Source organism: Cnephaeus nilssonii (assembly GCF_951640355.1).
Source record: "Cnephaeus nilssonii genome assembly, chromosome: 9".
Classification (NCBI taxonomy): domain Eukaryota; kingdom Metazoa; phylum Chordata; class Mammalia; order Chiroptera; family Vespertilionidae; genus Cnephaeus; species Cnephaeus nilssonii.
In genome coordinates, this window is record NC_137080.1 from 42,925,496 (window position 1) to 42,942,394 (window position 16,899).

Consider the following 16,899-nt stretch of genomic DNA (forward strand, 5'->3'; position numbering starts at 1 on the left):
TCCATGCTGAATGCTTTATGTACTCACCATTAAATGTGTACTCCAGCCATTTAGGTAGATTTTCCATGATCTAACTTTACTTTGCCTGCCCTTTTACAGTATGGCAGGGGCTATTCATCTTTAGTATGAAAAAAAGCAAATGACTTAGGGAGTTGTATAAGAGACATTATGCATCCTTTTTATAGTGACAGTCTGCTGCTTCAGATATAATCTTTATCCTCTGTAAAACTAGAGACACTATATACCATTTACTCATCTCTGCTTATCTCTTATTTTTGTTTGTCTGTTGCAGTTTCTTATGTCTCATAAAATAAAACCTTGGCTTAATGTGCACTTCTATAGCCTTGGAGAAAACTTTGAATCCTCAAAAATGCATAGAGTGTAAAAGTTGCAAAGATGATATCATATTATTACTTTTGTTTAACACTTTCTGCAGGCCTGAGCACTTTTCTACGTGCAGCCAATTGTCTACATCACGATTTAGCCATGTAAAATAAAGACATGCAGAAGGAGCTGTGGACCCTGGATTATCATTTAGCTTCAGCTGCTAAGTCCCTCCTCAACCTTCAATATGTATAACAGTTAGTTTCATTCTGTCTTCAGCCCTAGTTGTGTTTGCTGGTATTTGCTTACTTGTGCTGAAGGCAGGGAGTTAGTAGTGAGGAACGGAAGTGCTAGATTCAACACTGGCATTCAAATCCTGATCCCAACACCACAGTATTTCACCTTGGAAAAGTTCCTTGCTGTCTTTACAACTCAGATTCCACATTTGTATATGAGGATAATAAAACCAAGTTGTGAAACTGGACAATTGAGGAATGCACACTAAGTACTTAGACCATAACCAGCATGCAGCAAGTTCTAAACAGCAGTTGTGAGGATGATCATTAGTGAGATTTATCTCTCATGCATTATGTCTTTCTTGTCTCTTCTCCCTGTTAATAGTGATGAGATAATTTCTCCTCCAAATGTCTATGTTGTCTCGCCCGCCCCCACCATATATTCCTGGTTGTAATTTGGAAATTTTAAGATAATGCTGACGAGATACAAATGTAGCAGTTTTAATTTCTCTATCTGGAAGGAAAGTTATATATCATACAGACAAAGAATCTCAAAGTCATCCTCAATTTTCTCCAGTAATATATTTTGCAAATCTTTAAGTATAGGGGCAGAATATTAACAGAAATGTTGCAGTTGTAACATAAAAGAAGTTAATGTATTAGTCTCTTTTTGGTGTGGGTTTTTAATTTTCCCTAAAGTGTACATATTTAAAGAGCAAAATTTGATTAGTTTTGATATCATGAACTTATCACTACAGTCAAGATGCATTTTATTAGCCACTAAGGTTTCCTTTGTAATTATGTTTACTTTTTACTTTATCAGAAGGCTTGCAGGTAAGAATTAACTAGATTAAGATCAACACAAGGAAATTTTGCACTTTCTCAACTAGACATGTAGAATTATAAGTACATTGCCAAACAAAATAACAAAACATTTTCTTTGAAATTGAAGTGAAAGGTGTAGTTGGGTCAAAATATAGGTTCTTGGACCTATAACTGTATAATATTTACTCAGTTATTCATTCAACAAATATGCACTGAGCATTTACTGGGAACCAGCACCTGTTCCAGGGGGGAGGGTACAGTCCTGAAGAAGATGAATCCCCTGGAACAGCTTATTGGGGAGAGAAGCCATAAAACTAAAACTTATAAAAGTAGATAGATCCTTGCCCTCCCTGGTTTGGTTAGTGGATAGAACATCAGCCTGTGGACTGAAGGGTCCCAGGTTCGATTCCAGTCAAGGGCACATGCCCCCGTTGAGTGCTTGATCCCCAGTGGGGGGCATGCAGAAGGCAGCCAATCAATGATTCTCTCTCATCATTGATGTTTCTATCTCTCTCTCCTGCTCCCTTCCTCTCTGCAATCAATAAAAATATATATATTTTTTTAAAAAAGTAAATAGATCCAGCCCTAACTGGTTTGGCTCAGTGGATAGAGCGTTGGCCTGCGGACTCAAGGGTCCCGGGTTCAATTCTGGTCAAGGGCATGAACCTTGGCTGCTGGCACATCCCCAGTAGGGAGTGTGCAGGAGGCAGCTGATCGATGTTTCTCTCTCATCGATGTTTCTAACTCTCTATCCCTCTCCCTTCCTCTCTGTATAAAATCAATAAAATATATTTTTTTAAAAAAAGGTAAATAGATCCAGATAAAACTTTAAATGAAATACTGTCCTAAGCACTAGATTGTGATAGGTTAAAAAAAAAAGAATTTGTAAATATCATTTATTTTAACTAGAGGCCTGGTGCATGAAATTTGTGCACTGGGCGTGTGGGGGTCCCTTAGTCCAGCCTGCACCCTCTCGCAGTCTGGGATCCCTCTTGCAGTCAGGGAGCCCATCTTACCGCTCGCCTGCTCGCTGTTCCTTACAGCTAGGCTCTCTGCTCCTTAGTGCTGCCGTAGAGGCAGGAGAGGCTCCCGCTACCACCAATGCACTCACCAGCCGTGAGCCCAGCTTTTGGCTGAGTGGTGCTCCTCCTGTGGGAGTGCACTGACCACCAGGGGGAAGCTCCTGCATTGAGTGTCTGCCCCCTGGTGGTCAGAGCACATCATAGTGACAGGTCATTCCACATATTAGGGTTTGATCGATTTGCATATTAGGGTTTTATTATATAGGCTAAGGCTTTAATAACAAAGTTGGATTTTTATAATTGATCCTACTTTTAGAGGGATAGTGGAGAGTAGAAGTGCTGCTCATATTCAAAATAAGTGCATTAGTGCAATTTAAAATGTTACATTAGCCTCAAAATTCTTAAGAGGACCAATCTTAGAAAAACAATAAGGACTCATCAAGAGCAATGAATTTCAGGATTTTAAAAATAATAGTGCAATAAAAATATCACCAACTTATAATTCAGTTTTATAAAGAAAATTTTCAACTAATCATAGCAGTTGATGTTTTTAAGGAACAATATAGCCTATACTTGCATAGGAGAGATGGGGTATTTGTATTTTATGTTCCAGTTTTGTTCAACAGAAATGTTTATATCTTAAAGGCATCAGTTTTTCTTTTTAATAAGTAAACATTTATTAAATGGCTGGGCGGCTTAGTTAGTTGGAGTGTCATCCCCTACATCAAAACGTTTCTGGTTTGATTCCCAGTCAAGGCACATACCTAGTCTCACAAATAGTGAAGCAATAAATTAAATTGTATTGAATAAAATACATACATAATTAAGTAAACAATATCATAGTAGGTCACTATTCATGTAAAATCTGCCCTGCCTCTACTAAAAAAGAAGTTACTTTCAAGAATCACTGCTTCTATAGGCACAGAGAACCATTCTGTGTATCTCTGATTTTCCAATAGTCTCTGTGAATGATCTTTGATCTTTACTGTAGAATAAGAAACCCATTTTCAATGGTATAAAAGCTAAGATCTGGGCATGTCCTTTAGATTTGGAGATATATATATATATATATATATATATATATATATATATATATATATGTAAGTTTATTGATTTCACAGAGGGAGAGGGAGAGGGAGAGAGAGATAGAAATATCAATGATGAGAGAGAATCACTGATTGGCCTTGCCCCACATTGGGGATCAAGCCAGAAACCCGGGCATGTGCACTGATAGGATTGGAACTGTGACCTCCTGGTACATAGGTTGATGCCAACCATTGAGCCATGCTGGCCAGGCTAGATTTGGTTTCTTTTAACATACAAATACAAATAGCTTTGTAACTTTACTTCTTTTCCACTTTCTTGAGATATAATTGATATATAACTTTAAGTATAAGGTATACAACTTGAATAGTTTATATACATATATGTTGCAAAATGATTACCACAATTGTGTTAGTTAATACCTCCATCACCTCACATAACTAACATTATTTTTAGGGGGGAGAAGGGTGATGAGAACAATTAATATCTACTCTTTAGCAACTATCAAGTCTATAATACAGTATTGTTACCATGCTGTACATTATATTCCCAGAATGTATTCATTTTATAACTGGAATAGATACATTTACCCTACCTGCCAGCCTCTGGTTGTCCACCATTCTACTCTCTGTTTCTCTGAATTCAGCATTTTTAGATTCTATACATAAGTGAGATCATACATTGTCTGATTTTCTCTGACTTTTTTCATTTATTATATTACTCTCAAGCTCCATCCAATTGTTACAAATGTCAAAATTTCCTTCTTACTCATAGGTGAATAATATTTCATTTTGTGTTCATGTGTGTGTGTGTGTGTGTATGTGTGTGTGTGTGTGTGTATGTATGTGTGATATGATATACACATCTCTTTTATCGATTCACCCATATATGAACATTGGCCGTTTTCATACCTTGGTTATTGTGAATAATGCTGGAGTGAACATGGGAGTAGAGATCCTGATTTCATTTCCTTTGGATTCATACCCAGAAGTGGGATTGGTGATTCACATGGTAGTTCTATTTTTAATTTTTTGAGGAATCTCCATGCTGTTTTCCATAGTGGCTGTACCGATTTTCAATCCCAAAAACAGTGAAGAAAGGTTTGCTTTTCTCCGCATCCTCGCCAACCCTTGTTATCGCGTCTTTTTTATGGTGCTATCTCATTATGGGTAGGGTTTACATTTCCCTGATGGCTTTTCATGCACCTGTTGGCCAACTGTATGTCTTCTTTGGAAAAATGTCTATTTAGGTCCTCTATCCATTTTTTATTGGATTATTTTATTTTTGGTTATTGAGTGTCATTTTACTTCTTAATATATAATAGGTACTGTTTCCTTTAAGAATAGATAAAACAATATTTAAAGATTATATTTAAAATATTGATCTAGATCCTTGGCAGAGTTTCCAATGACATCTGATGGTACTTAAAAGAAAAAAAACTTACATCATTTGTTTAGTCTCTCAATATGCCAATAAAAGAGCTCTCTGACCTTCAGCCATACTTTAGGAAAGGAAATTATAGCTTGTCATTTTTCATTGTATAATTAATGGGCTAATTAACAAGTTAGTGTTAAGATTTCAAGGACTGACTTAATTTTCTTTCTTTAATGCCAACCTAATTATTTCAATTGGATGAAAGCATAAAATGTTAATGGTGAAAATGGAACAGGAGATTTAAAATACGCTTAATTGACAAATCAGAATCATTAGTCATGCAATTAGGACTTTTTGAAAAATTCTTTTAAAGTTAAATTAAAAAGTAAAACTATTTGTAAATTTGCTGAAATGGATATTATAAATCGTTTTACCAATGCTGGATTATTCTAAATCTTATTACTTTATACTTGACAATTTTTACTATATTTAGAGTGTAATGTTCTTCCTCCATATTAAAACAAATTCAGAACTGTTTTACTCTAAGAGAAAGAATATCTTGCAAAATTAAAACTACATAGTGTGGATGTTCAGAAAACTAAATATTTTAATAAGTTGATAATTTGACAATATTAAATCACTATAAAATCATTCTAGGTTTGCTTAAAAATGTTAAATTTGTTTTTATCCATAAAATTATTTCTTTGTTTATTCTATTAACAAGTTTTACATACCGATAATTATTTTTTAATATATGATAATTTGCATGTTATTCAAGATCAGATGGATCAGTGGTTGCTAAACCAGCAGGATGATAATCACTTGGCAACTTATTAGAAAGAAAAAGTCTCAGGCCACCTTCTATCCCTACTAAATCAGAAGCTGGGAGTAAGAGCCTCAAGGTGTGTTTAACAAGATTTCCTAATTATTTTATTGCACAGTGAAGTTTGAGAACTACTAGACGAGGTTATGTTGTAGGAAAAATCAATCCTTAAATCACAGTGATTAAACAGAACAAAATTGTATGTCTCTTAAAAGTAAGGTCTACTATAAATCAAAATAATTCTCCAAGGCTGCTATCTTCAATATTTTGGCTCAGCACTTTAGGATGCTTTGAACATAGAGCACAATTGCTCTGGCAGGGAATGAGTAAGCTGGAGAATTAGTGCCAGGTAATGAAATGATTTACCAGGAAATGAGCAACACTACTGCTCACATGTCATCAACTAAAGCAATCCACATGGCCACACCTAAATTCGAAGATCAGTTAACTTCAATTCGCTGACGTCGAAAAGTAGAGATAATCAGATATTGGTAAACACTAGTAATGCCTCATCCAATTGCAAGTCCTTGGGTATAATCCCCAAGTTCCTGAATCATAGGAGTTGACCAAGGAATCTCTAGTTTTAACAGTAGCCCAGAAAATACCATTTCTGATACCAGTTAAATTAAAGGACCAGTGCTTTGGATTTCCATTTTAATATTATGTAATAAATTTTATTTTATCAAAAGAAAGATAACTGGGTTTACAGAAATGCAAGTGTTTATTAATTGTAAAATAATTTCTTTTATGGATATATGGGGGAAGGAAAGCTATAAGGCTTTGTATTGTTATTGGCTTTCACTAGTCAAGGCTCTGATTGTCACAGGATAGACTTAGCATGTATTTACTGCATTTATACAAAATAAATGTATTCCTTGAGCTGTTTTTTGAGTCACTGAAATCAGGATAGACACCATGTCATTTCCCAACTAAAATAATCCCGCAATAATTATGGACAATTATCCTGTCTGGAATTTGAGTGTTAATCCTTTCTTGTCTTCTCAAAATTTTTGATTCTAGACAATTTTGTCTCCAAATATACTTTATATAGCTTATATTTAAAACAAGATAAACATTTACACAATGGTGAGTGGGCTCGAGAAAACTGCTTTCGAAGGCAGTTGTGTTAACCTGATATACCATGAGCATCAATCCTGGGTTTTAATGCATTCAGGTTTTAGAATTTTAAAAATGTTTCTGATACAGAATCAATATATTTTCATTGAATATCTGATAACTAATCTATTACATATTTCATAAGCAGACATATATTAGACTCATTTCTCTTCTTCTTTACCTGAAGTTTTATTGTATTTTAAATGAATTCTCCCACTTGTTTAGAGGTTGGTGCTCTGGACCATAATCATTACTAAGTAACTCATGTAAAAATGAACATTTATGCCGAAATGTTCTACACTTAGTTATTTTTAAACAAATGACATTACTGTTGCCAAGACAATAAGGGAACATATATGTATGTATTCATATATATACACATATAAACATGTACACATATGTAACAAAATGTCAAAAAAAATCTTCAGCTTTCAGTTTCCCCAAACTCCTTCTCCAAACTGAAATAAAAGAACCAAAGAAATAAACTTCCTTCTTTGAAACTCTATCTCTTTATCCCCTAGTTACTTTTTTTCTTCTTGCTTTTTCTCTGAAACACCTTTTCTTCAGATATTTCCATGGTGTATTTCCTCAGCTCATGCAAATCTTGGCTCAAATGTCACCTTGTAAATAAAGTCACTTCTGACAACTCAACTATAATATTGCACTATTAAGTTGTGCTCCCCTGTACTCCCTATATGGCCCTCTTGCTTTATCTCTCCATAATACGTACCATATTGGATAATATATAATATAGATATTATTATTGTATATCACCCAAACTAGAATGCAAACTCCACCAGGCAAAGAATTTGTCTGTTTTGTTCACTCTTGCATTTCCAGTGCCTAGAACAGTGCTGACAGATAGCAAATGTTTGATAATTATTTGTGGACTAAAGAAAATAAATTAAAGAAAACAAATGAAGTATTAAATAAATAGATGAATTAATTATAAAACAATTAGGCCTTTCATGTCCAGGAAAGCATCACCCTTGCTAAATGGGTTAGGTGAGTACAATGAAAATAAGCCCGAGTACAGAACTCATGATGAATTATTTTACCAACTAAATTAACTCCTGTATCATACACACAAAGAATAGAATTATCAAATCACAGGAGTAAGTCAGAGAATGTCAGTTCACATTTATACTTTCTGAACCTATTTGGGGTGTACCTGAAGGTGGTGGATCTCCAAAAGGAAAGGGTATACCAGGCAGAGAGAACAGCTTCTACACAGCAAAACTTTGCAATATCAGAGCAAGATTGGAAAGAGAGAAATACAATTATATAAGACAAGTTGTAGTGTAAGTATTGATAGGAGAAATACCAGGGAAGTAAAATCAGAGAGGCATGAGAGTACCAATGTTGGATGCTGCATGTGGCATGTTTGAGGAATTAGCACTCATTCTTCTACAAATTGAGGAACAACCAAATGGCTTTATGCCTGAAACGAAGGTGGACAGACTATCATTTTTTTTAAAATTCATTTTAATTTTTCTCTTTTCTTTTTCTGAAATATATTTTATTGATTTTTTACAGAGAGGAAGGGAGAGGGATAGAGAGTTAGAAATATCGGTGAGAAACATCAATCAGCTGCCTCCTGCACACTCCCTACTGAATATGTGCCCACAACCAAGGTACATGCCCTTGACTGGAATCGAACCTGGGACCCTTTAGTCTGCAGGCCAACGCTCCATTCACTGAGCCAAACCGGTCAGGGCCAGACTATCATTTTTTAAAAATACCATTTCCTCTGCATCAGATAGATGAGCTTAAATAGGACAGTGGACAGAATATAGTCAAACAGTAAATGATACAGACATTAACTAATGTAGTGGAAATAGAGGATAGAGCTAAATTTGAAAGATGCACAATAGAAATAAGAAGCATTAAGTGATCAATTGGAAATAAGGGTGAAAGAAAGACAAGAATCTGGAATTGTCACTAGGGATCTGGCTGGACAACCCAGTAAAGAGGGAAATCCAGGAGAAAAAGCAAGTTTTGAGGTACAGATAACATGTTTGTTTTGTATCATGTTAGGTTAGATGTGCCTGTGAGACATCCATATAGAGATGATCAGTGGGTGGTTAGATCTGTGAATAAGGAGTTGGTAGAAAAAATTGAAGTAGTCATGCACTGTGCAACAACGTTTTGGTCAATGACAGAACACATATACGACGATGGCATACCATAGCCGAGGTGGAGGTGTGTAGTAGGTATAGAATCTAGGCTTTTGTACATGCATTCTGTGATGCTGACACAATGGTGAAGTCATATAACAAGATATTTCTGAAAACGTATCCTTGTCATTAAGTAGCACAGATTGCATCGGTGGAGGAAGGCATAGGTTAGTTTCTACTAAACAAGTAGAAACCCATGAGTCTACTTGTGTACCTCACTCTTTAGAGAGAGTGGGGTAAATAAGTAAAAAACAAGAAGACTGGGACTAGAGCCTTGAACAATAGCAGCTTTTAAGAATCAGGGAACAAATAAAGACTTCAAGAATATAAGAATGGGAATTAATGGCTAAAAAGAAGTAGGTAATACAGAGAGGATGATGGCACAGATGCCAAAATAGGAGAGCTTTATTTATTCCCCCGAGGAAGGGAATAATCAAAATTGGATCAGAGAGAGAATATAAGTGCTATGCATCACCCTATGTTGCATAGAGAGGGTGACAGACAAGAACAGGAAAAGGCTAAGGGGAAAGTAGCCACCAAGAGGCTCATGCCAGTATGTTCTAGATTTAAATTTAGGGAAACTGACTGTGTCTGACCGTCACCAGGGAATTATTCTCACTTTATTATTTTTTTTTCCTTTTCCAAGAAAAATAATATTACTAATCATTAAAGTCTGGTACCAGATATACTCCTGGCTTTTTGTTTAGACCTACCTACATATTTATTTCACTCTAGAGGCAGTAATATAAATTGTGTGATTGTTGTCATTTAGAAATTTTATTTTTTTTAAGATTTTCATATACTTAAAGACTTTAAATGTAGAGAAAGAAGTAGTTCTATGAATGTTTAAAAATATTCACTCTCATATACTCAGAATATATACTCAGAATTCAAGTCATAGTATTTCATATAATTTTTATGTTTGCTTAAATAGAAATAAAGAAACTATGTTCAAGCAAAATCTACTTTGTGGAAACACTAGTATACCAAGTTATGTAACCAACTATATTCAGATAATTAGGTATAATTCATAATTGCTAATGGTATGCACTTGGAATTAGAGAACTTGGAGCTTTGTACTTAGAACATGAAATATATAATCACCTTAGATCCAAATGCGCCACTACTGGAAAAAAATAAAATTATTTAGTTATCTGCTTTGCAATACAAAAATTGTTATATTATTTAAAAATTAGTGTCTTACAGGAATATATATTTTCATATTAACTTTCTCTATTGAATTTTTATTTTTCCTATTTAAATATAGGTCCAAGATATAATAAAATAAAAATTTTCTATTAATTAACTTTATATTTTATTATACTAACTCCAAAGGCACAAACAGATATATCTAGAACATGGTCTATTAATATACTTCATCCAAGTTACAGGAGGTAGTAAAGAAATCATTTCTGCTTTTGCTTAGGATAAAGGGCCTGGACTTTTTTGTCTATTAATGTAATATAAATTATTCAAAGCTTTATTTGTTAAATATTATATATGTAAAGAATTGACTGATTTTTCATCAATTTAAAAAAAAACTTGCCTTCTCTCTTATCTTCATGTCTTTATTCATCATCATTACTGCTTACTCACTTCCATAACTCTGAACTTCCTTGTACCATAATCCTGTGTGTTGTTTTCCTTTTTTTTTTTTTTTTAGTCAATTTTCTTTATTTCTTCATATGACAAAAAAGTCCAAATGGAGGTCAGAGAAAAATGCAAATGGAAGCATAATATGTCCATATCAAATTCATATTTTTCAAGATGTACTAATACCTCCAACACCTCTGAATGATTCCAAGTGAATATTTCATAGCTGTTCCAAAATGTGTTAAGAACCAGATTTACTATACCCTCTCCCAAATATCATTTTATTGCTTCCCCATTTAGGTAAATTTGCCATTGATTAGTAGCCCAGTATAGAAACATAGAGTTCATTCTTTTTTTCTCTGTCTGCATCACTCCCTCTCATTGTTTACTTATTAAATCCCTACAACCTGTAACTGGCAAATCTTCTGAGAATTCTCTACCTCAACATCACTTCATCAAAATCTCCCTAAGTGAGACTAGTACTCTTTTTTTCAACTTGAGTAATTCAGAAATTCTCTCATTTTTGGTCTTGTCCTATTCCCCCCATATCACAGTAGCTCTAACATATTTTTCACACTATAGTCAGAGAGCCTTTGCCAAAAGTAATTCTGATTGTGTCTCTCTTTTTTAAACAATGACAACAAAATGAATCAAATAAAAATATAAAAACTAACAATATATCATAATATTTAACAGAGTGAGTTCTGGAGTTGACTGCCAAGGATCAAAGCCCAGGTCTACCATTTATTGGCTATGTAACCTTGGGCAAATTATCTCAACTCTTTCCATCTAGATTTTCCCATATTAAAAAAAAAAGTGGAGTTAATAACAATCCCTTTTTCTTAGAAAATAAGGAATAAATGGTACATAGCCTATGACATTTGTATTGTGAGTTTTAAGCTCCTACTATGTGGGGTCTATAAGGCACTTTACATATTTCACTAGTCATGACTACAATTCCCTTAAGTATCTATTATCTTCAATTTACAAATGTGTCCATAAAGGCTTTTAAAGTCAAGTAACTTGCTGAAAATTACACAACAGAGCCAGAATTTCAATCCTGAATGAATATGTTGACACCAAAGGCCACAGTAACCTTGACAGTCCAGGCTACCCAGGGTCCTGCTCTTTCTGTGTCCTTTTCTGATTTCTTGGGAAAGGAACTGAATGGGTGCACGCCCATCCCTGAGACACTCAATGGTGGCTTGGAAAGTAGGGCCATGTTACACAGACATAACTGGTACTGCTATAAACATGCAGAGATCAGGGGGGATTTTGGGGGGGAGGAGAGGCAGAGTAGCTAGTAGAGAATTTTTGTGATTGTTCCCATCCTGGACATTTACAAACTCTTCCTCATCATTCCTCATCTTTACTATTTCTAGTGCTCAGTGGTAATGAAACACTTGCAGTTCCCTGATTAACTGGTTCCCTCAGGCATCCTCACATCTTTACATGTTGCACCTTTCAGCTCCCTCCTCTAGTTGACGCATTCCTATTGTAACCTCAAGATAACTTCATGATAATATCAGCTTCACCAAAACACTTCCTCTGATTTCTCTTAGGCAGCTTTAAAACCTCCCCTCCTTCAACCAAAGGACTTGTATGCATGCATTAAGCATAACCAATGGGCTCAAGACACTGGGGGCGGGGTGTGGTGAGGGCATGTGTGTGTGTGGGGGGGGGTAGAGGAGGAGGCCAAGGGAAGGTCAATAGGGAAAAAAAGGAGACATATGTACTACTATTTGTAATACTTTAAACAATAAAATAAAATTTAAAAAGAATAATAAAATAAATAAATGAATAAAACCTCCTCTCCTAAGCTGCCACTATATTGTTTCTCTTCTCTATCTGTACCTGCCACACTATAATTATGCCCTCCTCACATCTTCTCGTGCTCCGACACCTCACTCTACTCTCTCCACCCTGCTCCAGCCCCCTTCCCAGGCCTTCATTCCCTTCTTCTTTTTTCCATAGGTGTACCAGTAATTTAGTAGCAACCTGGAAATAAAATCCCAGACTTATTTACTAGTCCAGAGATCTTCGTTAATGGACTGCTGATCTATAAACAAAGATGAAGTACAGGAATTTAAAGCAAATATTCACAACTTATCCTGGAATTGCTTACGAGCTGACAGCTACCCAACTTATTTTTAGTTTTTATTTAAAATGAATCATATGTTCCAAAGTGACTGACAGAAACACAGCTTTGTTTCTGAAGCCAATTCTTTTCTATCATTTTTGGACATCATTCAGAGCTGTAACAGACTTTCAGGGTGTTTAAAAGCATTCATCCATGACAACAACAAATGCTAATTATCATAAAAAATAAACAGCTCCTGTTAACATCATTCTAAGAATTTCTCCTAGTCCAGCACTATATTTCATCTATCATCCCATCTGTTTTAGGGGCGGGAACAAAGACTGGATGGAAGTATAATTATCATGTATCAAACTGGACAACACAACAAAATAGAAATGAATATAAATGGGAGGAAAGGCATACATAATAAGTGAATCTGGACAGGGAAGAAGGGAACATAAATAAAATGGCACAGTGTGTCCTGCAGTAAACAGCAGATACATTTAGCCCATAATGGAGTTAATAACATTCATCTTGTTGGGTATGTGGTGGATTTTTTTCCCCATTTCAGTTCACAGTTATAATCGGATTCACTCCCACATGATCAAATACTCACATTTTTCCATTGGAAGTTTAAAAACTCTCTCTGTTAAATTATACCATTAAAATTATACTTTGAGACTTTTAAATATATTCAAAAAGACAAAAGAAATCTACTTCTATATGCTTATGAATCCATTTAGAAGGGGATCTTTTGTTTATCTCAGTGGTCGGCAAACTCATTAGTCAACAGAGACAAATATCAACAGTACAACGATTGAAATTTCTTTTGAGAGCCAAATTTTTTAAACTTAAACTTCTTCTAACGCCACTTCTTCAAAATAGACTCGCCCAGGCTGTGATATTTTGTGGAAGAGCCACATTCAAGGGGCCAAAGAGCCGCATGTGGCTCGCGAGCCGCAGTTGGCCAACCACAGGTTTATCTTAAAGTCAATTCAATCACTCAGGAACCACATGTATGAAATAAAAATGTCACACACACTCACACACAAATAGTGAAGAAAGGTGGTATCGTCAGTCCTCTGTACCCACATGTCCCACATCCCTGAATTAAACCAACTGTGGATCCAAAGAAAATGTTGTTGCTACCATTATGTACTATGTAGTTAGGCCTATGATGGTTGTGTCTGTTCTGCTTTTTTATTTGTCATAATTCCCTAAACCATACAGTATAAAAACTATTGACATAGTGTTCACATTGTATTAGATATAAGTAATCTAAAGATGATTTAATATACACAGGAGGATGTACCTAGCTTATTTGCAAATACTACACCATTTTATATAAGGGACATGAACATCCACAAAATTTGGAATCCTAGGGGGGTCCTGGAAACCACTCCCCTGGGGATGTTGAGAGATAACTGCATGTCCATAAAAATTTTGAACACTTACTAATTTTATTTCTCCTCTGAGGAGTTTTAAGATAATAAGAAATAAATACAAAATATCACATGTACAACATCCATATAAAAATGTGTGTGTGTGTGTGTGTGTGTGTGTGTGTGTGTGTGTATGTGCATGTTTATATGAGGATATGTAATATTTGGGCATCATTCACCTGAAGTATATCAGAGGAAATAGAGAAGTAAATAACCCATGGATTCATAATGCATGTGTATTCATATTTATATGTGACCATCTTTAAACATACGTGGACCGGTTTGTAACTGAGGATGCCCTGGATGATCACATTATACAATCCAGATAAACTATGCACATAGAAAGTTAATATTATTTATAAACATTTCACTTTTTAATCAGAAAAGCAAAATCACTTAATTAATGTATATTTAGACTCATACTTCCTTATTCCAATTAAAGTGTTTTTAAATTATTTTCATTATTTTTCCAACCTTGTAACACCTTGTTCCCTGTTCTCTTGGGAAAACACCTATCTGTCATTTTGCAGATGGCAAATTTTATTGTCAAAAGGCCTGATTTCTGCATAATTCTAAATACTGAATGCATGAACAAAGTGTGTTCTTGACACACTTTGGGAGAATTTAAATTCAAATAGATTTTAATTTTGATCTTTACATCAAGGTATAGTGAAAGGTCTTAGAATAAAATATTGTAAAATTTGAATTTAAAGAGCACTATTTAGATCACTGATAAGTATCTAAGCATGAAATTCCTTATCAGTATATAATATCTAGAACAGTATGCACATCCTTCAACAATGTAACTGCAAGAAAATTAATACTTTACTTTTACTGTTTACTTTCTTATATTTATATTTTGAACTTATTTTAATTAATAATTAAAGATAACCATTCATATATAAAATTGTGTACATTAAAACAAGAAATCATAGCAAATATTTACTAATGATCCTAATCAATATTACTTACTAAATTTTATTTTTCAAGTCCCTAAAATATGTCTACACATAAACATTTCCAAAATTATGAGTATTTCAATGGATATTATATTGTTTGAAATCTAAGATAAAAATGTTTTCAAACTTTAACATGTTATACAGTTAAAGGTTATTACTCTTCATAAACATTCTTTGCACCTAAAGAGCTAGAAAAAAAATGTAAGGGCAAAATCTTTAATTTCTTGACAAGTTTCACAGAAAGCCAATTATGAAGTTTTAAGTTGAATAATTTTCTTGAACCCGGCAGAGATGTTTTTGGGATAAATATTTCAATATCATATTTCATACTATTTGCATCTTTCATCCAAAATTACAGTTGATACTAACTGATCCTTCACATAAAAAAGTGCTTCTTTTATAAATATAAAAATTCATATGATTTAACTGGGATATTTTTGTTTGTTTGAATGTGTGAAATTAGTATTGATGTTTAATGCCAAATATCTTTCCATCCCTCCGTTTAAAGAAAGCACACAAGACTACAGTAAGCATCTGGAGTAAGTTTCAGAACAAAATTACTGCTATTTAAAACATGGCCCCAAAGGCTACTGATCTTTCTTACCAGTGCTGTCATCATACACGACTGTGACAGTTTTCCACTTGAAGAACTGCACCAAGTCCAAAATGGCACGGCTGAGTGAAGAGAAGTCTGGGTAGAGACTGACATAGAAGGAATCTTTGTTGTCTGACACCTGGTGCTTCCAGCGGGTCTGTATGTGGGGAACCCCCAGCGCATTGCAGATGGACTGCACGGCATTTGCTGAAGAGCTGTGTGAAGGCCCGAAGATGGCAGCCACCCCAAGGGACAGCTGATCACAGGCTGAAGAGGAGATAGAAGTCTGTCAATAATGAGAGGAGAGATGCCAGTGTGCCAACATTACCACATTATTTATGTAAGCCATAAGGAACTATTCTGAAGAAAAATGTGTGGGTTTATTTTTAATATAACACCTACATTTAGCTGATTTTACATTTTTTCTAACTCTAAATATTTTCAGTTTCTTAGAAGGAAATTAATTCACCCAGGCACCTGCAGCTCAGGGCTCAAATAATTTTGCAGACAATGTCAAGGGAAGGAGAGAGATCAGGAGACAGAGGAGGACTACTCTAGAATTCAAGAGGGAATTATTCATTTTGGAAGAATATTTCTTAAAAGGGAGTTGGGAGAAGAGTGTTCCTTCCCAAATTCACTGGCCATTCTCTACAATTTCAATTATTTTGATCAGAACCCATTTGGTCCCCCTCCCCATCCAAAAACTATGGCCACATACAACTAAGTATTTGCTTATATATAATAGAGTCAAGCTTATGCATGCAACCACCTACACATAACCTAATATAGCTCAAAAAAAAAAGGCCGATTTCATATGGATTAATTTCATTGCGTAGAAAGAACATCACAGTCATTTAGATAACTGTTTAATCATCTTTATTTGACTTTTGGATAAGTATTTTATATTGATCTCATTTATTTTTTAAAGTTTATATTTCTTCGTGGAAAAATTTATTCTTATCAATGATAAGCAGAATAATCAAGAGAGTCATAAATAATCTAGATGGTTTCAGGTGAGAATAGATGTATTGTGACAGGACTTGCAATTCTTTAAGATACATTGAAGTGAGTTTGGCCCTAGAAAATGAATAGTTATTGGAAACATAAAATCATCTTTAAATATTTGAATACCTGGCCTGTGAAAAATGCTTAAGTTTGTTTCCTTTGGCTGGAAAAGGACAAATTGTTTAGAAGCTTCTCACAAATTTTGATGCAATTTAAATTAAATTTAAAAGAAAATAAGAAATGTCCAAAACTGGAGTCTTCTGCTCTAAGGTGCCCATCCCTAC

General features: G+C 34.6%; 1 protein-coding gene across 4 annotated transcripts in view; it reads right to left on the minus strand.

The window, feature by feature from the left end:
* The window catches only part of GRIK2 (glutamate ionotropic receptor kainate type subunit 2), a gene marked incomplete at its 3' end in the record, with an annotated part of 560,517 nt that overhangs the window by 328,940 nt on the left and 214,678 nt on the right, over positions 1-16,899 (minus strand). For all 4 annotated transcript variants that reach the window (XM_079779676.1, XM_079779673.1, XM_079779674.1 and 1 more), the window contains exon 3: positions 15,620-15,877. In XM_079779676.1, the coding sequence (XP_079635802.1) occupies positions 15,620-15,877 (258 nt within the window). The remainder of the gene's footprint in view (positions 1-15,619; positions 15,878-16,899) is intronic.